Consider the following 22,497-nt stretch of genomic DNA (forward strand, 5'->3'; position numbering starts at 1 on the left):
AGTTTGCTTCAAGTACATTTATTAGACATACTTACTGCCTTTTCTCCAGAGAAGGGTAAATACAACTGCCCTATGTCTTGTAGGTGAAGTCTGTTTAATTACAAACATTGCAAAGGAGACCACCACCTTAAAACAAAGAAACATTCACACTTTATTTTAAAAACAAACATTACATAAAACAATACAGAGATTTTCAAGTTCTGAACACTTTCTGGACCCTGCTGAGGCACAGACTGGGAAAGTACATTTGCACAGTCTGGAATGGCTCATTTTTGCACACTTGACCTTCCTCATTCAGCTTCTGCCCTGGTTTTCTGTCCCTGCCCATATCGGGCTGCTCTCTGCCACTGTCACAGCCACAGATGTTGAAAATGCAGCTGAACACCAGCACCATGTTAAGCTATCTCCCCCTCACTCCCATTTCCTCGAGTGTCTTTCTCTTACGAGTATTTGCAGCAGGCAGAAGGAATGGTATAGAAGCCATTACTTTCCCTCTCTAAAACCACAGGACAGCTTTTGGACATAGTTTATCCTCCCCAGAATGATTAACCTGTAATTAGCATCAAATATTACAAATATTGAGGCACACAGCTACACAACACTGTGTGGAACTCTGCTTCTAGGTAACAGGTCCATTAGTATTAGTTTTGCTATCAAGCTTTATAGCAGTAACTTGCAAAGGACTGGGAGAGTGGATTCAACATCTCTCAAGAATTGATAATAAAATAGTTTCTAGAAGACTATTTGGAGCAAGGCACTCTTTTTGCTAGTGCTCTTTGAGCACGGCAGCAAATTTCTCAATACAGAGCTACCTAATGTTTTCAGAAAACAGATGCTGAGAAGGTACCACATTGTTTAGCTTTGCTTGAATGCAAAAGCTGACAATCTGACATTTGTAGATTGATCTAAAGGCTTTGGTTTTTTGGATACATTTGAGTCCTCTAATTTTTGCTCCTGGTTCTTTTTCACTTCATCTTCATCAGCTGTGGGACGCTTTCGCTTTTTATCTTCTGCTAAATCATTAACTGTTCCTCCTTTTGCTTTCTCAGTCCACACCTTTGAAGAAAGTACATCATTAAACAGAAAACTACAAACTAGGCCACAAAACTCACCACTTTATTTTATACACCTTATTTCTCTGATTCTAAGGAAGCACTGAAATAATTCCTGTTAAGAACTAATAAGGATCAAGTTAGGAAAAATTTCCTCACTTTCCTTTTTTCTAAAAATCTTCAAAACTATACTTCGTTTGAACCTGTATATGAAATTGAAGCTCTTAATTGTCTTTCTGGACAAAAAAGAAACCCAAAAGGCCTTAGAACAAATTTAAGCCCCAATGAATTAAGCCTGGCTATGTCACTTTTAACTCTTTCCCATCTCTTTTGCTACTCCTTCATTGATTATGTTTCTCTTGCACTCCCCACTTTGGAAAAGCTGCTTTCTGCTATTACTTACTATTCAGACAGTTTATATTTTCATAGAGTATATGTCGTAGATCATGGCCCAATTCAAAACTGAAGTCCATGAAGATAGAGAACAGTAGAATTTAAAGAAAAACTTCCTAAGCAAAAATAACCAAGCAATTCAGTGGGGGGAAAAATTCTCAAAAAAACCCCAGGATTAGAGAATGTTTTCTTACCACTCTTTCTTCTGATGACAGCATTCTAAATCGACTCATGCCTTCTTTTATTACTTCTGCTTCATTCAGATCAGGATTATCTGTCAAAATGTTTGCTCTGTTCTCTTCTAGCCACATCTGGAATCCTGTCTGTGGTCTAAAACAAGCATACAAAAATTGTCTGTTTAAGAAGGTTATAGGAAAACCATATCCCCCAAAACAACATTTCTAAACAACACCTAACTGGATTTTTTTGTTCTTGAAGGAAAAGGCATATATAGTCAGCAGTCTGCTTTCTCCTATTGCAGTATGCTTAAAGAACATGCTGACAAGGCAAGACTAAGTCAAGCATTTTTATTAAAACTGTGATATATATGGAGATTAACATTTCAGTTTTAGAATGACAAAGCATAATGGTTCTCTTCCTTTCTGACAGGGTCCCATCAACCTAAAAATAGAGCACATATATTAACATGTTTCAGCTAATCCTTTTCACAATTCTCCTTACCACTTGTTTTAGAACATTATCTGTAAAGGTTAATGAAAAGAATGCTAGTCCAAATGAATAATAATTACCTTCATCTTCCTCAGTTAAATGAAGTCTAAATGAAACATGATTATAATAATGCAAGTTTCATGAGGACTGGGATTGTTAGGAAATACATCTGCTCCAGAGGAAAGAGACAGATTATGAGTCTTAGCTAGGAAGAGACGTACTCCTTAGGTGATCTAAGTTTTTTGTTTGTTTTCTTTTAAAAAAAACCATGCTAAAATAAAGCTTTACACTTTCACGTAAAACCCTCGGCTTTTAGACTTCCTTGGAGATTTGCTAAAGATGTTTAAACTTTTAAGCATTTCCTATACTTGGAACTGGCATAGCAGCATGGTTTCATTTATCATTCAAAGGTCATTATCAGATGCATAAGTAGTATCAAGGCAAAAATCGTTGCTTAGAGCCCCAAAACTACATTCTGCATTGTTCATTTATTATTCACTCACACATTTATTTGTCTCAGGCTGATGCAAAACTTCTACTTTGAATTACGTTGCCATGCACACTGGGAAAGATGTAATGAACAGAATGTTTTTCTCTGTTCTTTCACTGTGATTGTAATGCGGCAATTGGAAATCCAACCAATGTGTTTTATGAAGGTTTGATAATATGCATAGTATAAGTAGCAGTTTACTAAATTTCTGAAGTGGGTTCACAAACATGACAACTTGTGAGCTAACACTTTAATCTTGATGTTACGCTACTTTGGCCAGCCCAACGTCTTCAGAAATGGAACAGTTTTTAGACTTGCTATTCTATCAAAATTGGAATATGGCATTGAGATACAAGTGTCCACTCACCTTTTGTTTTCAGTGTTCTCCTGTGCAGTGACTTTGACTTCATGGGACTCGTTTCCTGCTTTTTCTTCTCTCTCTTCCACTGTTTTTGCACTAGAGTTAGGTGTACGAGCCTGGAAGAAGGAGGCTGCTGAAGCCTATAGAAATTGAAGTTAAAAAAAAAAAAAGTAAGAACACCTCACTCTCAAACAACACCTAGCATGTAGCCTAACAAAACCCAAGTCTTTCCTAAAGACACAGTAATCACTTGCATTAATATAGCATCTAATCCACCCAATTTCAGCACAGCAGATGTTTATTTAACACTATTTAAAATAAAAGCACATGATTCAGTGCAGAATGCAATTTCTACAACTGAAAGGTTTTTTTTGCTGTTTTATGTGCTTTTATAGTTTCTGCAGTATGCTTAAATGAACTTTGCCATCTAAGACACTTTACTTAATCAACAGGGTTTTGTACTTGATAAAAGCTGGTAAAATTCAATTTACTGTTCTTTTCTCACTGAAACAATGTAAAAAGACTCAAAACATTACCTGCTTGGACTTGGGTTTGGGAATCAGAGGCTTTATAACTGGAGGGTTCTGCTTGTTTACAGCTCGACTGCTAGACAAAGAAGTTTTCTTTGAGTGTTTGCTCATAGTGTCTAGAACATTTGCTGAGGGGACCACTGGGTCCTTTTTGTTAGATGACACCTAGCAAAACAAATAAATAGACATTTTATTTATTTTCTGTCATGTTCCCCTCCTCTGTCCCTCCAAGATATCTGTCACAGTTATATTGTAAATGTTAGATATAATCATCTGTTGTGATTTTCAGAACACCGCAGTCAAACCAGCTGCAAAATTCTTACCTTAAAGGGATTCACTCGTCCTTGGCTGCTTGATACAATTACAACTATTCAATAAGAAAGAAAAAAGAATGTGAAAATATGTGTATGTGTGTGCACACACACACATATAAAAATCTATGAAGCAATGTGCACATTTTAGATGGGTAAACGAAACATTAGCCTCATTTCCAAAGACCAAGGCTAACACTCATTGTGTGTGTTTCAGCCTCTGTTCATTGAAAATTGAAGAGAAGAACTAAATCAAAAGCATCAACTATTCCACACCAAAGAAAAGAAGTTCCCACCAGGCTTGAAGGTGGTTGGATAAAGAGAAAGACGCTTTAATAAACCCACAAAGGTTATACTATACATGCTTAGCTATTATTAGTCGTCAGAAATGCCACACAGGACCAACAGCTTAAAATATAAATCCAAAGGAAGACCCAGTATTTCCTCCACTCCCAAATCCGTTTCCACTCCTATTATTCTTGCTAGAGCGTTGGGAGGAGGTAAGAAGCAAGACACAGCAAAAGGTCACACTCTGCCCATGCCTGCTCAGACTCACAGTTCTACAGCAGGGTTACTAACTCTACTTTGTAAGTGCAACCAATAAATGTGCCTGTGATTAGTAAAACAAATCAACTGATCATTGTTCTCATTTTATCCCTGTCCCAAAGAATGCCTTCGTAACACAACCAGGCAGACAACTGCTTCAGCATTTGGCACAGCTAAGGCAATCAGAATAGTGTTATGCATATATGTTATCTTTAGGTAATGATGACATCAACAGGAATAAGGAACTTCTTAAAAACATGAGAACAACAATCAGTGCAAGTTACCACCTGACAACACTGTTATGCACTAAATTTTAGTAGTAATGGGAAAATGGAGGATAAAAGCAGGAGCAGGTATCAGGAAGCATAACAAAGCTCTCATGCTGGAATAAATGGGAATTTACTCACCAGACTTCGGAGTAGTCACCTCTGCTGAAGTGACACCTTTGCAGAAAGGGTTTGGCCCTTCAGAAAAAAGAAAGAGGTACATATTTAAGTACAATAAAATGTAATAGCATAACTTCTTTAAAAACAAATCCCCAACCAGACAAGTTATAGTAAAGCAATCTATATTTTAAAGCATGACTTTTCATTTTCAAATTGTACATACACTTTTACAAAACCATCTGTTATCTCTACCTGGATTTAACTTAGAGTTGTACACTTATTCCTTAAACTGTGCCCAGCAAACTACTTTATCAATTCAACTCCTGCAAGATTTGAGCTGAAACCAAAGTAACCGTTTCACAAAGTGACCCAGTCCATTAGAAATAGTATCAGATAACAGAAAAACTCCCCAAGGGTGTCTCAAATGGTTACTAAGTCCAAGGCATAAGCAAGCTGCCACAGAGCAGATGACACGCACTAAACTTGTTACTCTGCAGCGACTGCAGGCACAGTCTGGAATACGGAGCCGCTCACTCAGGTAGGCACTGCCATGCATCTCCCACAGGGAATTCCAGGTAACAAGAAGCCCACAGGCAGGAGTTACTGCATGTCACCCTGTTATTCCTGTGCATTTTTTCACATGTCAACACCCAAGTAAGACAGATCAGAAACTACCAGATCTGTTCTAACTAGGTAGCAGAAAACCTAGTCCCTGCTGCAGCTGCAGTTTCAAAACTCACTGAAACAAATGGGATTATTTTCTATTTATGTAAATGGCTTCTAAATCAAACCTCCTGTACGTCACTTGTGGTGTCCCGTGACAGGTAGCGTGCCTGTCTTTCCTAAATTTTATGTCAAAAGAACAAAACAAAACTACAGACAGAAAACGTTGTTGTTTGCATAGTCCTATAGGCTGCCAAGTTATCCAAACGCCAAATAATCTGGGAATTTTCCAGAATTCCTTATTAAGTCTGTGAAAGACACATCTAGGTAACTTCCAGCCTATTCAGAGAATATATTTTTCTTACTCTGTTTATGCACTTCTGGTGTTTCTTCTACTTCCTCATAGGCATCAGTTTCCTCCGCATCTTCCATTTCTTGGTCCTGCTGAACATTTCTGACCGGCAGCCGACTCCACTCTGTGGCAGAGTTGCTGTAACTAAATGGAAGGCATTCATCAGAAAGGAAGCGGTCACCACATTCAGAAGGAAAACTAGAACAATGGAAGGCTAACTTACTTACCTAATTTAGGAAATAAGAACAGTAACATTTGACATTTATTTGCATTATACCTCTGATTAAACTCTGATGATTGCTAAAAATAAAATAAAGATTCATTAACCACTTCAGCTCACCCTGAAACACCAAGTGCAGTTGCCTGAAGTGGTACTCATGTAGTTTTAAGAAAGACCACATGTAGCTATGAAACTGCTTGAAGTTCACACTCAGCTAAAAGTACATGCACTGGCCTTCAAACAGCTCCATACACAAACAGAGCGAGCACCCAAACAGAAACAGCAACCTTTTCCCACCTTCAGAGTGCATTGCTATTGTTGCCAGAACACTTTGCCACAAACATAAATGCAAACATAAAACAATCTTCTGTTATCTCCATTTAAATACATATACCTCCAATATCATAAATAATACCAGATTACTTTTCTGCATACATGAACAAATACAGGTGGTAACATGGATACATATTTTCAGTGTGAAGCTTAGGCAGCAAGTTTTAATGTTTAATCTGATTATTCTCTAAATTCCCAGTATAGTAGTATGTACATTTCTTGCATTTCCCCTCCTAATCTTTGCCGATTACTAAAATCTGTGTATACATAAACAAAAGGTTCATTTCTTTCAACCAGAATGTCAGTATTAGATTACTCTGGCACTAAGAACAATACAGTGTTTGTGATGAATTTTAACCCTCAGAGTGGCTGAAGTCGCAGACATGGGATTACAGCTTCTACGCATGATCCAGAAGAACAAGGTAGAGCATTTAGAAAGGAGTTTTGAATGTGCAGTTTCACACAGAAGAATAAGGGAAAAGCTACAGATAAGTTCAGGAACTTACCACTTCCTCTTGCTTAAGTAAGTTCCAAACTTCATACATAAAATTGCTATAGGAAGACATTGTTTCTGACAAAACGTTATGATGTTTTTTCTGCGCTATCAGACTGGTGGTTAGCAACTACTTTCCTTATAGCTGTACCATCCAGAGGCCAAGCAAGAACACAGCTCCTCTGTATGGTCTATATTTTTAAAAATACCACATGCATCTTTTGCCTCATCGTGCTTTACAAAGCAGATGCAGGTAGGAGAGGAAAGGTAGACAGCACAGATAACAGAGGGGGGAAAAATGCAAAGCAAACCTGTAGTATTTTCATAGCTTTGAAGAGCTGGGATTAGTTAGGAGGGTGCAAGATTAAATAGGATACACTGAGGTGGGATGCTGAAAGAGGGGAGGGCTGGAGAAAGATAGAAGGATTTTAAGATAGGTGTGGAATGAAGTGAGATAGAGAGAGAGACTGAGACAAAGAGAAAAAATAGGTTGGAGTCAAATAACCAAACCAGTACAAGCTGGGGGAGTGAGGGTGGGGAGAAAAAAAATTTAAATCAGAGCACTTGGTATTGAGTCTGCTTTGCCTCTGAAGCTGTTGAACACAAACATACAGTAAGCAAGGAGTGGAGATATTTCCCCTTTGTGTTAGTAACCTGGTACTAACAAGTCCTCACAAGAGATCAGGAAGAATGTACCATTCTATATGTATAATTTATAAATGGAGCAACACACACCATTACTTCACAAGAAATATATTGCAAACTATGGTCCAGAAAAGTGCATCAACTGGACCAAAATGTTAATTCGTCAGTAAAAATGTTCCCAGGTTTTTAATCACAGAAATTTGTGTTACCCAGCATTCAAGTGCTTTCGGAAATCCTCTTCCTCCTCTTCATCTTCTGGTGCTGTTGCCAACTCACTTGCTTTTTCTACAGCCATTTCACTAAGTCGCTGAGCTAAATTTAGTCTTCGAGAGCGAGAAGCATACTTGATAGCTAAATTCACAACGTTTTGTGTCATGAGGTCAGCAAGTTCCATACAACGAAATTCACGTTCCAGTTTACAAGACAGCTGAAAGAAAAGAAGCCTTGAGAGTGACACACTTCAGTTACACAGCTCTCTCAAGACTCTAGGACCAGAATATTACGGTCTTGGTGGAATGAATGAATAGACAAACCAACAACAATCATCAGCTGCATAGCAAAGAAAAAAATTTTTTTTTTTTCTTCCTCCAACCCTTCATACTGATAAGCAATAGCAATATTAACCATTCCACCTCTTATCATAGTCTGTGAACTAGTTGGATTGCCAGTCATTAGCCAGACTTCTAATAAGAGGAATCACATCAACGTTTACATCAAAGGCCACCTATTCAAAATAAAGTCTCAGGGATTCATTCTATTTTTTATTTATTTGTACTTACGGCAAACAACTTCATTAAAAGTTCTTGCTGTTCTTTCACTAACTGGCTTTTAGCATTTTCATCAAGTTCATAGCCATTTTTTGATAAGTAATCCACGTGGTTGTGAAATACAACAGAACGCCAGTATTGTTCCTGAAAAACGGAGGAAGATGCATGCTGGAGGTCAGAGAGGGAAAAACAGCCCATGACATAATGCCTAACAATTTACAACGTATTTTATCAACTTGTTCTTAAATGTTCCTTTCATCTTATAATGAGGGTGAGGTGTAGACAATTCTCTTTAAAAGCCAATGCCTACTGAGGAAAAAATAGATCACACTAACAACCATCTGTATACAAACTGATCCAAACAGTCGCCATATATGTTAAATTCCAAATATCTTGCAGACTTTCAGCAGGATGAGACCTACATGTTCACCAGTATGCTACAAGGACAGACAATTCTAGAACAAGTTGATTATCTTATAACTTCTGTCCCACAGCAAATTGGAAATATTCCAGAATAACTCAGTAACTGTAGGAGTAATCATCATCTGTGAGACAGGCAAACAGAAACTATAACTCTTGTTGTTCAGTGAAATACTACTATGGCTATTAGACCAGGCTAGCTCTGTTACAAAATAATTATAAACTTATTCAAAACCAGTATGTTTTCATCAGTCATGTATTGGAATAATCTTTACCTACACAGAAGTACATATTCCCTCAAGCTAAATTAACAGCTCCCAGGGTGTTTTCCTTCTATTATCTTGGGGGGGTTGAGGGTGTGGGTGTGGAATGGAAGACATACTCCATCAGATAAAGAACAAAACGACTTGAGCCAAATGAATCAGAATTCATTAAAAATGACAAAGTGTTTATTATTGAAACTTTTAACCTACACTTCTATCAAAGAGAATAAATTTCAAATAGCATTAAACTGTCTCTAAGATTGAGGTTAGAATTTTATGTTCATTTTTATTTTGTGCAGTACAGCTGAACACAGCAAGATTGAAATATTTAAACCTATAAAAAAATTGAAGAATAAATATAGATATTCTTCTAGAAGTCCCCACATCTTGCTTCGACCAGCCTCTACCTTAAGAGAGTAAGTCAAGCTGGAAGGCCTACGTTTTCAGAGAGATTATACGAATTTGAGTACTTAGTACACCTTTCAAAAACACATCTTCCAGAAATTTTGTTATGCCTAAAATATCAAAAAACAGACACCTTCAAGGGGGTCTTGATTTGGATCCCAAAATCTGGTGCTTACTAGAACATTAGCCACTACCCGCTAAAAAAAAGAGAGGGTAAGAAAGACTTCATTGGTCAGAGATAGATTATGTGTAAATATAACCTTGCATCAACCAGCTCTAGCAGCTTTATCTTATATTCTTCTAGAAACAGTTGTAAACCAAACCAAACCAAACCAGAAAAGCTATACAAAACACTGAACCCAAATAAACTCCTTAGCCACGTGTCTTACTCAGAGTTTGTACTACCCTCTTTCATAGTAGAGATGATTAATAGGAATCTTGTATAATCCCTGCTATGGGGACATCTGAGACTATCAGCTGTGAACTCAACACCATTCCATACCTCCATCTGTCCCTTTTCTGTTGTAACTTGACAGTAAGGAAGTTTAAAAGGTAATATTGCTACAGCAGGCCGTGGTAGCGTAGGAGGGAATCGGGCTCCTTTACAAGGAATACACCTGTGCAAGGGAAACAAAAAACACATACAATCCTCAACACCTACAGTCACCAGTTGTTCTATGTCTAAATCATGTCTCCTAAGAAGCAAGGCACTTTAAGAGGATTTGTTCTTTAAAAAGTAGTAATTAAATTACTGACATAAATATAGCAATATGTAAGATTGCATTATAAAGGGTTATTTTTACACTGCAACTGGTAAAAGAGTTTAAAACCAGCAAGGCACATGCTGCTCTTGTTCACACTAGAAACTCCAAATGTGGAGATCTCCATCTCACACAATACACGATTTAACAGCTATTACAAAACGTAAATGCAATTTATTAAAATCAGAAACTACTGAAAAACTGAAGGCCACTGGAACAAGAGCAGGCACATCTACGATTTATTTTGATGAGGGGTTTTGGACTTCATGAGGAGAATGCTGTGTTTAGACACACTTGGTTGGGGGTGGGGAGGAGAGGAGTGAAGCAGATAAGCATATACTAAAAGGGTAGGCGTATTGTTTCATTATATTTTAACTGGTACTTTCTGGTAACAATCACTTAAGCAAAACATTGATTGGGGAAGAGCTGTATTTCCAGCAGCACCAATGCAGCATTGACAAAAGTGTCTGGTTTTATAAGCTATGGTTTCAGACACTAGGAAAAAAAAAAGGAACAGGAAGCATTAGTGTTCTGGCTATCTGTGTTAATTAAGGCATATGGTGTTTCTACAACAACCCTCCCCCCTTCTTATCTTTAATATGCTAGTGGCTTTGAATAAAATGTTCTTTGCAACTCAGAGAATAGCACTCTCTTTCTTGGAGTAGAAGGTAAAAAAACTCATGATGACAGACTCACAGTTGATCATCCCATCAACGTGATGTGTCCTGCACATTTTTTTGTGAATTTTCTGGAGGCCAACATTACTTACTAATTTGAAGGAAGAAACAGAGAACTGACATTTACCAGTGATACCAAATTATTTCCCTTTTTATTAAAAAAACAGAGGATGACAAAGAATTTCACATACATTTAAATAAAATGCGCTCTCCCACCAAACTCTACAATTGTGCATGACTAGCAAAGAGTCTAAATTTCAGTAAAATATGTGAACTGATGGATTCTGCCCTCATAGGAAAAGGACACAGATCACTGAATAAAGAGGAATACAAACAAAGCTTAGCAACTAAATGTCCAGGATGCATGTTACAATACAGAAAAACAGTTATTTAGACATCACCAGTATCACATTTGATAAAGTAATGTCTAACTCTCAGCTAAATATTCGAGCAATTTTACATACAAAATTGTTCTTCGTGGCCACAGTTTAAATATTAATGTAATAACAGACAGTTCTGATTTATCTATGCCTAATGATGTAGACTAGTTACAGGACTGGATTCTTCTGAAAGGGATAAAAGGGGAAAACATAGCTAAGCAAAAAAAGAAAAAAAACCCACAACCCAAAAAACCCAAACGAAACAAACCCAAACCCCCCAAAACCATCAACAGCAGAAGCAGATTCCTAACAGCAACTTTTTAGTAGGTCTCTCTAAAAAAATGCAGTCTTATGAACGTGTCTGCATGAGAGATGTGATTTCACATCGAAGTGCACACACCTGTTAGTCAAGGCAAAAAGCCAAAATTAGTGAATTACACATTATAAAACGCTAATGAATTTATTCAAAACCAATTTAGTAATGAAACATCCATGCAGAACTAAATTTATGAACTAGATCATCTACTGTGCATATTTACCAGCCATCTGTTTTAGTAAAAGTTGTTTCCAGTTTCTCATAGTAAGAAGTCCTCTGTAAATTAAAACCAAGACAACTAAAGCATCTCCTTGTGAAATATCTGACCTGAGCTGCTGGGCATTTTCATGGATGCCAACTACCCAATAATGATCAGATTTTCCTTTGCAATGCTCTCTCGTGTTACACACTGGAATCCAAGTATTCCCAAGTCCTCGGTTCAACATCCGCACAATTCCCTCAGAATCCACGTAACAAGGGGTACCTGTTCGTTACAAATGAAAACAATTATTCTGAGAGGCAACTAATTACTACGCGAGCAAGTTTGAACTGGTGGATACTGCTGGGAAACAATGATTTACATATCTCAAATACGAAATCCTCTCACTCAAACAGTACAACCTAGCTGGGAAAAACTTCTTTCCTTAGAAAGATGCGCCACCTTCTGACAGTCAACACTACTGCTAGTCAACTGACAAGTTCAAAAGTAAAACATTTTATGAAGAAATCAAATTCATACTACTTAGGTAGATTCCCAAAGAAAATTAGCTATTTTACAATTACTTTTTCTGGTTATCATAAAAACTCTTCCCAAGCTACCAACTTTTGGGCGAGGGGGCTTTTGCTGACATAGTTGAACATGCCTATTATGGTGTACTAATGCAGTTTATTTCTTTTCACTGAGCAGGGCAATGAATTGGGAGAACAAGTTCTGATAATGTTCAAGTGCATTCTATTCATAGTGGAAACATATTAAAGATTTCCAATAAATATATTGAAAGAATAGAAAAACAGAATTTTGTTTAGCATTGAGGAGATTAAAAAAGAGTCTAGGTCCCAAGATCACCATTACTAAAAGGGCACTAATTAGTCAAAATCTCCTCCAACATTCCCCCAATAGTGTCAAGATTTCTCAGTGTCACTCATGCAGGTATTTCATACCTTCTGCGGAGAATCCAACCCACGCCAAATAGGATTTCTTTGTAAGAGAAAGAGGGTCTCCATGCAAAATTTGTTTTTTCTTTTTTCCTAGCTCCATCAGCTGTACTCCAAGGCACTGGTCCCCATCAAACCCAGTACCTAGGAAGAAGTTGTTCAGTGACGATGTTAGAAAACAAAAGAATTGTCTTGTCTCTTGGCTAAATTTAAGTTTTGAATCAAAAACTAATTCTAATGCAGGGTTATCCATGAATACCACTGTCAGACAAGTGACTATTTGTCATTTTGGACATACAAAGCATGCATAACAACTACTTCCTTAATTTCCCATAGTAATTCATTCCGGCCTACCTGAAACCCAAGTTTAATCTATTAATGTCACTGTTACAAAATTCTCCCCTTCCCCACAGGTTAATCTAGGCATCCGAATATAAAATGTAGGCTTTGCTGTCAGAAGTCAAAGATCAGTGGGTTGTGACAGTAAAAGCATCATAAGGAAAAGAAGAAGAAAACACTTCCAGTGATTACGTACAAATTAACCAGTGCTTGAAGCCAGTAACAGACAAGGATTGAAAACATAACCCCAGTTCAAAAAAGACACAAAGGAGAAAACTACCTCTGTGATAAATAATCACCAACTGCTCTCCATGTCCTGCCATAGACACCACTGGACCTGGGAGACTGAAGATCTCTTTCTGAACTCCTCCAACTGTAAACACACGAACCAGCAAGGCACTAGTGGCACAAGCAGCCCAGCCTTGACCTAAACAGATAGCCTCAATGTCTTCATCCTTTGGCATATCTACTGTCCACTCCTTGTTTGCATCCCATGAGCTAAAATGAATGCAGTGGAGCTTGCTAAAGCAGAGACAAAGAACAACAGTCAAATATCTCAACGTGAAGAAAAATACAGTATCTGAAAATACACCAATACATTACATTTTTATCAGAGACCTAGAAGCTGTGACGGTCATAGAAAGGAACTACAAATTGCAAGTGGTCATCTGCAAAGGTGTTACCCCTATCATTCAAGAACTGGAGCCAGCTCAACCTCCAGCACTGTAGACTTAGAGCTTCTAAAGCCTGAAGCAGAGACAGTTCAAAGGTCTGCGGGGAGATTTTTTTAGATGGAAACAGGTAAGTGTCCTGCTTAATTAACATTAATAAGAAATGAAGGTGCTTGGTACCCCTGAATATCAGCCGTCATTACAAGTCTGTCATATTGTTCTGTTTCAAATGCAAAAAAAAATTAGGAACTTCAGTTCTGCCATCTTAATAACTGAAAACTGCTTGTGAGCAATTCATAGACACCATGGCTTTTGAGAGACTACCCACTTCCACTAAGAAAAAAAAAAAAAAAATTGAAGTTTTCAGAGTCAGACAACCAATACACACAAATAATACTTCTAAAGGTAAAGGGTACTTTTCAACTTATCATAATGCTGTTTGTGTGAAACAAGTTCTTTCTTCACGGTATTTCCACAGAAACTGGCAATAAAATATAGTTGCTATTGTTCTTAAATGCAAGAACAGAGTCTAGGTGGCCCAGCTGCTTAAATCTTTCTATGGTTTTCATAAACTTGTGTTCTTCACACTTACAGTTCTTCAGGTATTTCCAAACATGTCTCCTTAGCAACAGTGTGAAAGGAAATGGCACAGCCCCTATGATTTATCTTTGATCTGAGCAGACTGAAAAACTACTGTTCATGTTTACGATTTCCTTTGAGCTAGCAATGCACAAAGTTTCCAGTATATACATATTTGAAAAGGGGATTAAAAAAAATCCTCAGGAAACAAATTACATCTTTCAATATTCTTGAAGTCTTCAAGTGGGCGGATGTGAAAATCCTCCTCGAAAGTGGTCCCATAAATAAAAAGCACAATCAAAAGCCAAAAATCTCAAAAAAGTGATACAAGCTGAAATTAAAAGCTGAAATACTTGAAACAAGTTAAGTGTAATTCCACACTACAGGTTTTGCAGAGCAAGGCCATGGCTTACCTTGCAAGTTCCTCTGTACTCTCACAGGCTAGTAAAATAGCTTCAGTAGAGAGGTCAGCCATCGTGTGATTCAGAGAGTTCGGCAGGTGTGTTGCATGATGTATGGAGGTATCATGAAATTCCACATCTATAGCATTGTCTTGCTCATCATTGTAACAGCGAATGATACCAACAGAATTCCATACCTATTAAAAAGAACCCCACCAAAAAAACCCCCCAACAAATCAAGCATACTGCCGTAAACCAGCCTGCCGTAACTTTCTCATTTAAACAACAGTAGGTGGGAGGCTAGAGGAAGACTGAAGACGTGTAGTCAGGACTTGTAGTTTCTAAACCAGCTGAATTAGGCAGAAACTAGTTTCATCCTCATTGCTTAGCTGTCTTTCTCCTTACAAAATTAAGTGTGAAGAACTCACAGTTAGAAAGAAATAGTGCATGATTAATGTACAAGTCTTAACAGCACGAAAGTATCCACAAGTTCTGGCTAAAAGAGAATTTTAAAAAAGATTTGCTAGAATTCAATAGCACAGGTACAAACTGTATAGCTTGCTTTTGTCTTAAAGCCAAGTGCTTATTTCTACATCAAAAGCAACCGATATGTAAAGCATAACCTTATGCAGTCTTTGTATTAACACAAAGCTACTTTCCACTATTTAACTGCACACTGTGAAGTATTAAAAAAAAAAAACCTTGGAAAAGATTAGATTAAGACACAGCAAGAACTGAAAAATATTCAATATTAACAAAGCAACTAGATCAACATAACCACACAGCAGCGAGATTTACCATGAAACGATGCATGAGATGTGCAGGAGTGGAGCCAGACTGGAACGGCTTTTGCTTGGGGGTTGGCATTGGCCCATCATAGAAAGGCTGTTGTGTAGATGATGGTGGTAAAGCTGGAAAGCCACCAGTCTGATCGTCATCGTCATCTTCCTTTTCAAGAAGATTGGAATTAGCTTTTATCATCCCAATATCTAGAAGTTAAAAAAAAAAAAAAAATTACATCTTACACATATTATTAGGACAGAATATAGGTAAAAAATTTAAAACAGTCAAGATTTCTCTGGAAAAATAAGGCAGAATATATCTGAGTTGAGGAAGCTAAGAGATTGTCCCAATAACAGCACTAAAGAGCTCTGGAAAATTAGTTCATTCTGTACCTAGTGAGTTATCATCATCATCAATTACTGCCCGTCTCAGATGGCCTGAAGTTGGCATAAGGTCATCAGCATCATCTTCATTATCTCCAGCCTTTGGGGAAGACTGTGGTTCAATCATATCTCCATCTAAATAGTCGTCATCTTCTCCATCAAAGAGATCATTGTAGTCCTTTGTCACTGTACTGGCAACCTAAAACCCGATTACCAATCATCATAAAACTTCTTTTGGACATGGAATTCAAGAAATGAATTAACACACAAGAGGGAACTTTCAACACACAAAACAGAACCTTCAATATAATTTGGTGACCTAAATAATCATGTTAATTTAAAACATAATTGGTACTGATCACCTTGTCATTTGGTTTCTTTCCACCGCCGATATTTTCCAACAACCCCAGATTTCCTTCAGTATCTGTATACGCGATTTGCCTATATTTGGGGTGCCATGCCAGTCCACAAACTGAGTAATTTTTCTCATGCTTCATCCTAAAAAGAATGTAAAAATAATGGATTTTTAGTAACCCTCTCAGGGAGGAAGCCTCCCAAAGAGTTATTGTAAAAAGTGGTAATATTTACTAGTATTAGAAAGTGATGTTACAGTGATGTGACACATAATAAAATAATTAATAGGTCACCTTTAGAATAAACAGTTACTATAAAAAAAAAAAAATACAGCAGGTCTTCCTTTTCTATGGAGAAAATCATTTAAGCTTTAAAAAAAAGAATCAAACAGGATCATACTCTTAAAACAACAGCTTCCTGATACATGTAGAAAAGACAAAGTAATTCCCCAGCAGTCATACATTCCAGAACCATACCATTATAAAAGGAACATTCAGCTGTTTCTCTTGTACCAAACTGATGAGTTAATCCTCTATCTTTTTCACCCTTTACTCACACACAAAAAAATCCTCCCATTAATTATTTACATAATCTGTCTTTAATTCTTAACATAAGCATTACAGTAACAATCATGTTTCTTACCCCAAATATTCAGACAGATAAATAAATCATCCCTTCTCTTCTATACCTCACTTAATCATACCTTTTTTTTTTTTGAATGAGAGATGCTTTAAGTGATAAACTGCAATTTGTCAGTTTGTCATTTTTTGCCTACAGGTGAGGATGGCTGACTGATGTATCCATAGTTCCCCCTCCCTTCAGAAAATACATCTTACTGCCAATGATCTTGGGGATGTGAGGAAAATTTGTTTCCATCAAAACTGTCCTTTAATCAACTATTAAATTAAAAAGTAATAAAAGATATTTGCACACAGAAAACTAGACTATGGAATTTAAACAGAATCCACATTCATATCCCTTCCCTATTCTATTTCTAAGAATGTGATGTTTCCAGATCCTTCTAGCTACACAGAAAGGAAAACAGTGTATCACATGAATCAGAACATACTTCTGTGCATATTGGATATGGCGGGGGAAGGCAAAACACCACCACATTTCTACCTACCACCAAGAGTTACACTCTTGTGGAAGCTGCTTCCTTGTAGAACAAGGAAATGTGGCAGCCCTTGAATTCCCTTCAGCATATGAACTGCAGTATTAGTGCACATCACTCAGGTTGCACAAAAGAATAGCCCTCCTCTTGCTCCCTTTGCTCAAGTCTACACTGAGCGGTGGCCCTGCCTGCCAGTGTCACTCAGACCTGACATGGTTCTTTTGACCCGTGTGCTTTGGCTCTGTCTCTGTGGATGTGCTCCCAGCCCCGCCACCAGCTGGGAGACCATCTACGAGGCCAGGTAAAATGGTATTCTTCAATCTGAGCTTTCATACGCTGCCTCCTGGAGTGCTTGCTTTCAGTGGAACATTGGCAGAAAACTTACAGATCTGCCCTGTAAATCCTATCAAGGCTTTTCAAGAGGCAGAGTTCTACATTTGCACAAATAAGTTTTACAGAAAAGATAACAAAATTCTATTTTAAGAAAAAACATGTACTTGGGACTTATGGAGCAACACTGAATACCTCTCTATGCACTCCTGGTTTTCCACATTCCACACCACTATACTCCCATCCACACTTCCAGCTGCCAGATACTGCCCACAAGGAGACCAGGCCACAACATTCAAGGTCTAAGGAAAAAATAAGAAATAGAAAAAAAAAAAGTTACCAATGCACGCACAGCATTCATATTCTGGAGCGTAAAACAGAAGGTATTCTGGAATAAAAAAATAATAATAATGATCTTTAGCAAATCATATCCAGCCTCCTGTACTAGAGCTGGCTTTAGGTAGTTCCCTGCAAGAACCATTCTTTAAAGACAGCACACTTATTTTATTTTGAGAATATCCATCTTCTGTCATTAAATGCTGCCATGAGGTTGAAAAAACCTGATTCTAGACATGTAGACAGAAGCATAGTATATTTTGCAAACTCAGCACTAGACATAGCTTGCTTTATTTTGAACTTAATACAGTTCCATAAATTAAAATCCAAGACTCTGTGTTCTGTATCTTAATAACACTAGGAACGTGGTCCTCTCTAACCCAAAGGTTTCCAAATATATAATGAGGTCAAAAGAAAGAAGATGGCACAGTTACAGCTACCACTTAGCTAAATTTCAGCTCAATAAAATATAAAGTGAACAACTGATATCTCTGTTCTGTACAGAAATAATACTCTTGACATTTTCCCTAAAAAGCTATGTATTTAGAGCAATCTGTGAAAACAGATGTTCTTCAGCTGCAGTTGGTGACTCACCAGTAGACTTCAGAGATCTAGCAGGTTACTATAAATGAAAGAGGGGAACCAGAGCCACATAAAGACATGTTTGACGCTCATCTAGTATCTCTTGCCTTGTTTTCCAACATAAAGTAGCAGGATCAGAAATGGAATAGAAAATGTGAGCTATCATTACCAAGGTGGGGACGGGGGGAGGTGGGTGGGAAGAGATACTGTCCAGAAGATAATTTCTAGCAAAGTAACATTTAAATTATGGAAGATTTTGCAAGCACCTGGTTTATGTGCCTACCTGTGTGATGAATGTATCTGACAGATCGAATTGACTATCCCAGGTTTCTCTTCTGTATAGTTTAACAACTTTATCTACAGGAATTGCCAGCAACTGTTCAAAGGAAACAAGAATCAGACAATTTAGAACAAGTTACCTTTCAAACAGAACATTCAAATAGCATACCTCCCTCATTCAGAAGTATTACAGTTGTGACTGCCTCAGTATTTAACAGTTCTCTAGCATCCTAGCAATGCCAACTAAGAAAGTAAAGAAAGCTGAAGTAACTTGAATGACAAGGTTCTTTAATGCTTTCCACACGCAACATAGCAAAGCATGCCTGTTTTCATTTTAATCTTCATTTCTTTCTGGCAGAAAATTGAAGATAATGACAGCTGCACCGTAAGGTTAGAAGTTCTTATTTATGAAACAGCTAACACACACATATAAATAGTTTCCAATGCTCTGAGCGCAAGGCTTACGTTCTCCTTTTCCCTCCCTCCCCAAATCTGTTTTGATCAGGTTACAATTGCTCAATAAATCTTATTTGAATAGCTGATTCCTGAAATAGCTCATTTAATCTTTCACAAAACTACAAAAATGTTACTGCCTGTTTATTTTTTTAGGATTTGGGTTTTTTAAAGACTTCTAACAATTCGCTTTGTAAGAGAAGCAAGGCAACTACTTGCATTTTGTGTGTGTGAATTAGCCTAAAAATTAAAAGTATCTGTTTTTTTGCAATATGAATATTGAAACAATTTGTACTGTAGGTGACATTCTCTCTTCCACAGAAAAGTTACACATAATGCTATCACAGGAGCCAGGTATTTTGAAGAGTGGACACAGGTAGACAGACGCAAAGGTTAAGGCAGGGAAACATGATTATTCAGGTAAGAACTGTGAGAAAACACTGAAAATACTCTTTAGATCCAGTATACTGGAATGTCAATAAAGGATGAATAGGTTCTGCCACACTATTATCACAGGCAAGAACAGAAGCCATAAAACAATTTTTCCAAATGGCCAACTTTCGCTCAATTCCCTGTCCTTTACTTCAAGTATAGCAGGGCAAGCCTCGTTTCATACAGGTTCGCATTTATCTGCTCCTTCCTCCTCTCCCCTTTGCATTATCAGATGCTGCAGAGGTGATCTGGGTTACATGCTACAGAGACATCTATATAGCCATACTAACTCCCCAACACATTGTGATTAGTGATCCATACATAGTACTATTCCAGCAGTACACAATGGGCTAGACCTGTAGTATGCATCAGCACCACCTTTAGTCACAAGAGAATCAACTTTGTTCTTCAGGTGAAAAGAAAGGGAACAACTTACTAAGGAAATATTTACAGAGCAAGATTACTGATAGGGCAAAAATTACTTAAAGTAGAGAAAGACTGAACTCCTTTGATGCTCTGTTGCGAGCAATTTGATTATTTCCCTTGTGGACAATGTTCCTTCCTCTTCAGCACAACATGACTGTTGAACGTTGTTTTGGGCTGACAGCTGGACTACTGCCAAACACAGCCTGGAGCTTAAGCAAGTAACGATTTCCAGGTTTTTATTTTTCCTAAAAGTGAACTTCACCCCAAATATTTTCCTTAGTCCCAGGAGCTGCAATTTGGGCTTGCCCAGATTGAATTCTACTGTTGGAAAAAAGAGAAAAGAAGGATTAAGATGTGGCTAAAACAATGTCACTTACCTTCCCACTGCCAGGTTGCCAGCCAAGCCTGCATATTGATTTAGCATTTATCACATCATTACATTTCTGCAGCAGCGGCCAGCTTGTTGTGCATGTCTGAAAACAAAATATTAAAAAATGAGTTTTCTAGCTCTGTGAAAATCTACTGTATAGTACAAATTCTTACAGGAAAAGTGTGGAAAAAAAACTAAAAGGAAAAAAGATATACCATTTTTGGACATGAAATAATATCTTTCATTCAAATACAAAGCTACATACTGACTTAAAAAAATAAACCAAACCTGAAAAAATACCTTGCCAATATAGACATGAAACTATTTTAATGACAATACAACTACTTGTAACAAAAATAAGATCACAGAACCAGTGTTTTGAATCAAGTAGAGAACAAATGAGCTCACATATTTCACATATTTTTAGGTTACAGAGAAAATCTGGCCACAATGCATTTGTCAAACCCAGATCAACTGCAGCAAGGTGACAACCAGCCTGAATCTCGCCACAGCAGTATAAAGAATGAATGGCTATATTCTGAAATTACAGCACAGATACATACATTATACTGTCACAATCCCAGAACACTGTTAGTGTAATTGCCCCAAAAGGCACCCAATGTCAGTCTGGAACATGAGATTTCTCATTAGAAGTATGCTTTTGTTTTAAAAAATAGCAATCCACAAGTGCAGGAGTGCATTTTCAACTGTACTTACAGGAATAATTCCACATGGATTCTTATTCCAGTCAATGGCATTTAGCAAAAATAATCCCACATACATATGCAGAATTGCCTTATTAAAATGTTCACTTGAAACCCTCTTTTCAAGTTCCTTAGAGTTCCAAGAGCAGAGACTAAATCTGATTCTCTCACTAAATATGATTTCATACAGGCCCTGAACTATTTCAGCCAAATATTGCCAAGCTGAGCCCAAAGACTCTATTTCTAATAAATTTTGTTCTTCAAACTGTGATTTACGTCCTTCGGAGAAATTGTTGTGAAGTTTGTAACAAACAAACAAACAAACAAACGAAGTGGAATAGCAAGCCCCTTGTCAACAGCCTTAAACTCATTCAAATCTAAAAGGTTAAAATGCACTGAGCTGAACCTCCAGTCCTTAGAAAACTAAGTATGCGTGCCACAGGCAGAGAGCAGGAGACGCTGAAGCAACTCTGTGTCCAAAGTCCCCTATCGAAGAAAAATGTTACCATCATCTCAGTGATCCCGGCATGTAAAACCCGTACCTCTTCCTAATTTCAGGTCAAAGCAATCAAGTTCCTATCATCAAGACCAACCAACCAGACCACTTATAAAAGAAGATACTGTGTGGCATCTCAGAGCATTATTCCACCTTCACCAGTCAGTCTACAATCCTGAAAATTTTTATTTCATAGGAAGCTTGGTAAAAATAAATAAAAACAAAATATAACTAGATAGTTCTTTATTAGAATAAAAATCCTTCCTTAACCCTGAAAGCAATGAGCTGAAATTCTGAAGTAAGGCATCTGACGTCAGTTGCTATCTTTACACAGAAGCATTATTTCTGAATGTGCTGAGGACAAAATACACAATGTTGGCCAATGAAGAAAGATGAACGGGAGAAATCAGGGATTCCACAGGCAGGAAGAACAATCCACAGCTACCCAGGCAACATTTCATAATCAGGCTTTGGAATTTCTCCCAGAAGTAGATAAAAGTATTCTCTAAGTGTAGTTAGATTTCTTCCCCCAAAAGAAAACCCTATTCCAGTACGGTTATTTCAGTCCAGCTCTTCTTACTGTCTGTGAAATCCTGGATTTCTTATGAAACACTTAACTTTGAAAGGCAGGCCTTTTACCTGATCTGCGATTTTCCATACTCTGATAGAGCCATCACAGCTTGCCGATGCCTATGTAAGAGATTTTTGTAAATAAATTAATAATTAAAGACATAGAGAAATTAATGGTACAAAATTGAAAAAATCCCTACAAACAATGCTAGACATGTAATATATAGGCAGTTTTAAAAAGAAAGCCTCCCTGTTTAAACCATTTTAAGACTTAAAACTTTCTAATACTGTCATCTTGATAACTGTA

General features: G+C 37.4%; 1 protein-coding gene across 2 annotated transcripts in view; it reads right to left on the reverse strand.

Moving 5' to 3' along the window:
- Window positions 1-342: 342 nt before the first annotated feature.
- Window positions 343-22,497, reverse strand: part of WDHD1 (WD repeat and HMG-box DNA binding protein 1) — a 29,816-nt gene continuing 7,661 nt past the window's right edge. Inside the window, exons 6-26 of one of the 2 annotated variants that reach the window (XM_010579798.1) lie at window positions 22,260-22,310; window positions 20,428-20,523; window positions 18,744-18,836; window positions 17,738-17,844; window positions 16,107-16,242; window positions 15,754-15,943; window positions 15,377-15,567; window positions 14,591-14,775; window positions 13,208-13,449; window positions 12,595-12,732; window positions 11,761-11,917; window positions 9,802-9,916; window positions 8,224-8,355; window positions 7,654-7,871; window positions 5,767-5,897; window positions 4,760-4,816; window positions 3,819-3,862; window positions 3,502-3,660; window positions 2,972-3,105; window positions 1,640-1,775; window positions 343-1,056 (exon numbers count right to left, since the gene is read on the reverse strand). In XM_010579798.1, the coding sequence (XP_010578100.1) occupies window positions 856-1,056; window positions 1,640-1,775; window positions 2,972-3,105; window positions 3,502-3,660; window positions 3,819-3,862; window positions 4,760-4,816; window positions 5,767-5,897; window positions 7,654-7,871; window positions 8,224-8,355; window positions 9,802-9,916; window positions 11,761-11,917; window positions 12,595-12,732; window positions 13,208-13,449; window positions 14,591-14,775; window positions 15,377-15,567; window positions 15,754-15,943; window positions 16,107-16,242; window positions 17,738-17,844; window positions 18,744-18,836; window positions 20,428-20,523; window positions 22,260-22,310 (2,913 nt within the window). In that variant the 3' untranslated portion in view covers window positions 343-855. Of the gene's footprint in view, window positions 1,057-1,639; window positions 1,776-2,971; window positions 3,106-3,501; window positions 3,661-3,818; window positions 3,863-4,759; window positions 4,817-5,766; window positions 5,898-7,653; window positions 7,872-8,223; window positions 8,356-9,801; window positions 9,917-11,760; window positions 11,918-12,594; window positions 12,733-13,207; window positions 13,450-14,590; window positions 14,776-15,376; window positions 15,568-15,753; window positions 15,944-16,106; window positions 16,243-17,737; window positions 17,845-18,743; window positions 18,837-20,427; window positions 20,524-22,259; window positions 22,311-22,497 lie in introns of those variants that run through there. The other variant, XM_010579799.1, reaches the window with a different exon arrangement.

This window comes from Haliaeetus leucocephalus, unplaced genomic scaffold (genome assembly GCF_000737465.1).
Source record: "Haliaeetus leucocephalus isolate CR32 unplaced genomic scaffold, Haliaeetus_leucocephalus-4.0 Scaffold678, whole genome shotgun sequence".
Classification (NCBI taxonomy): Eukaryota; Metazoa; Chordata; class Aves; order Accipitriformes; family Accipitridae; genus Haliaeetus; species Haliaeetus leucocephalus.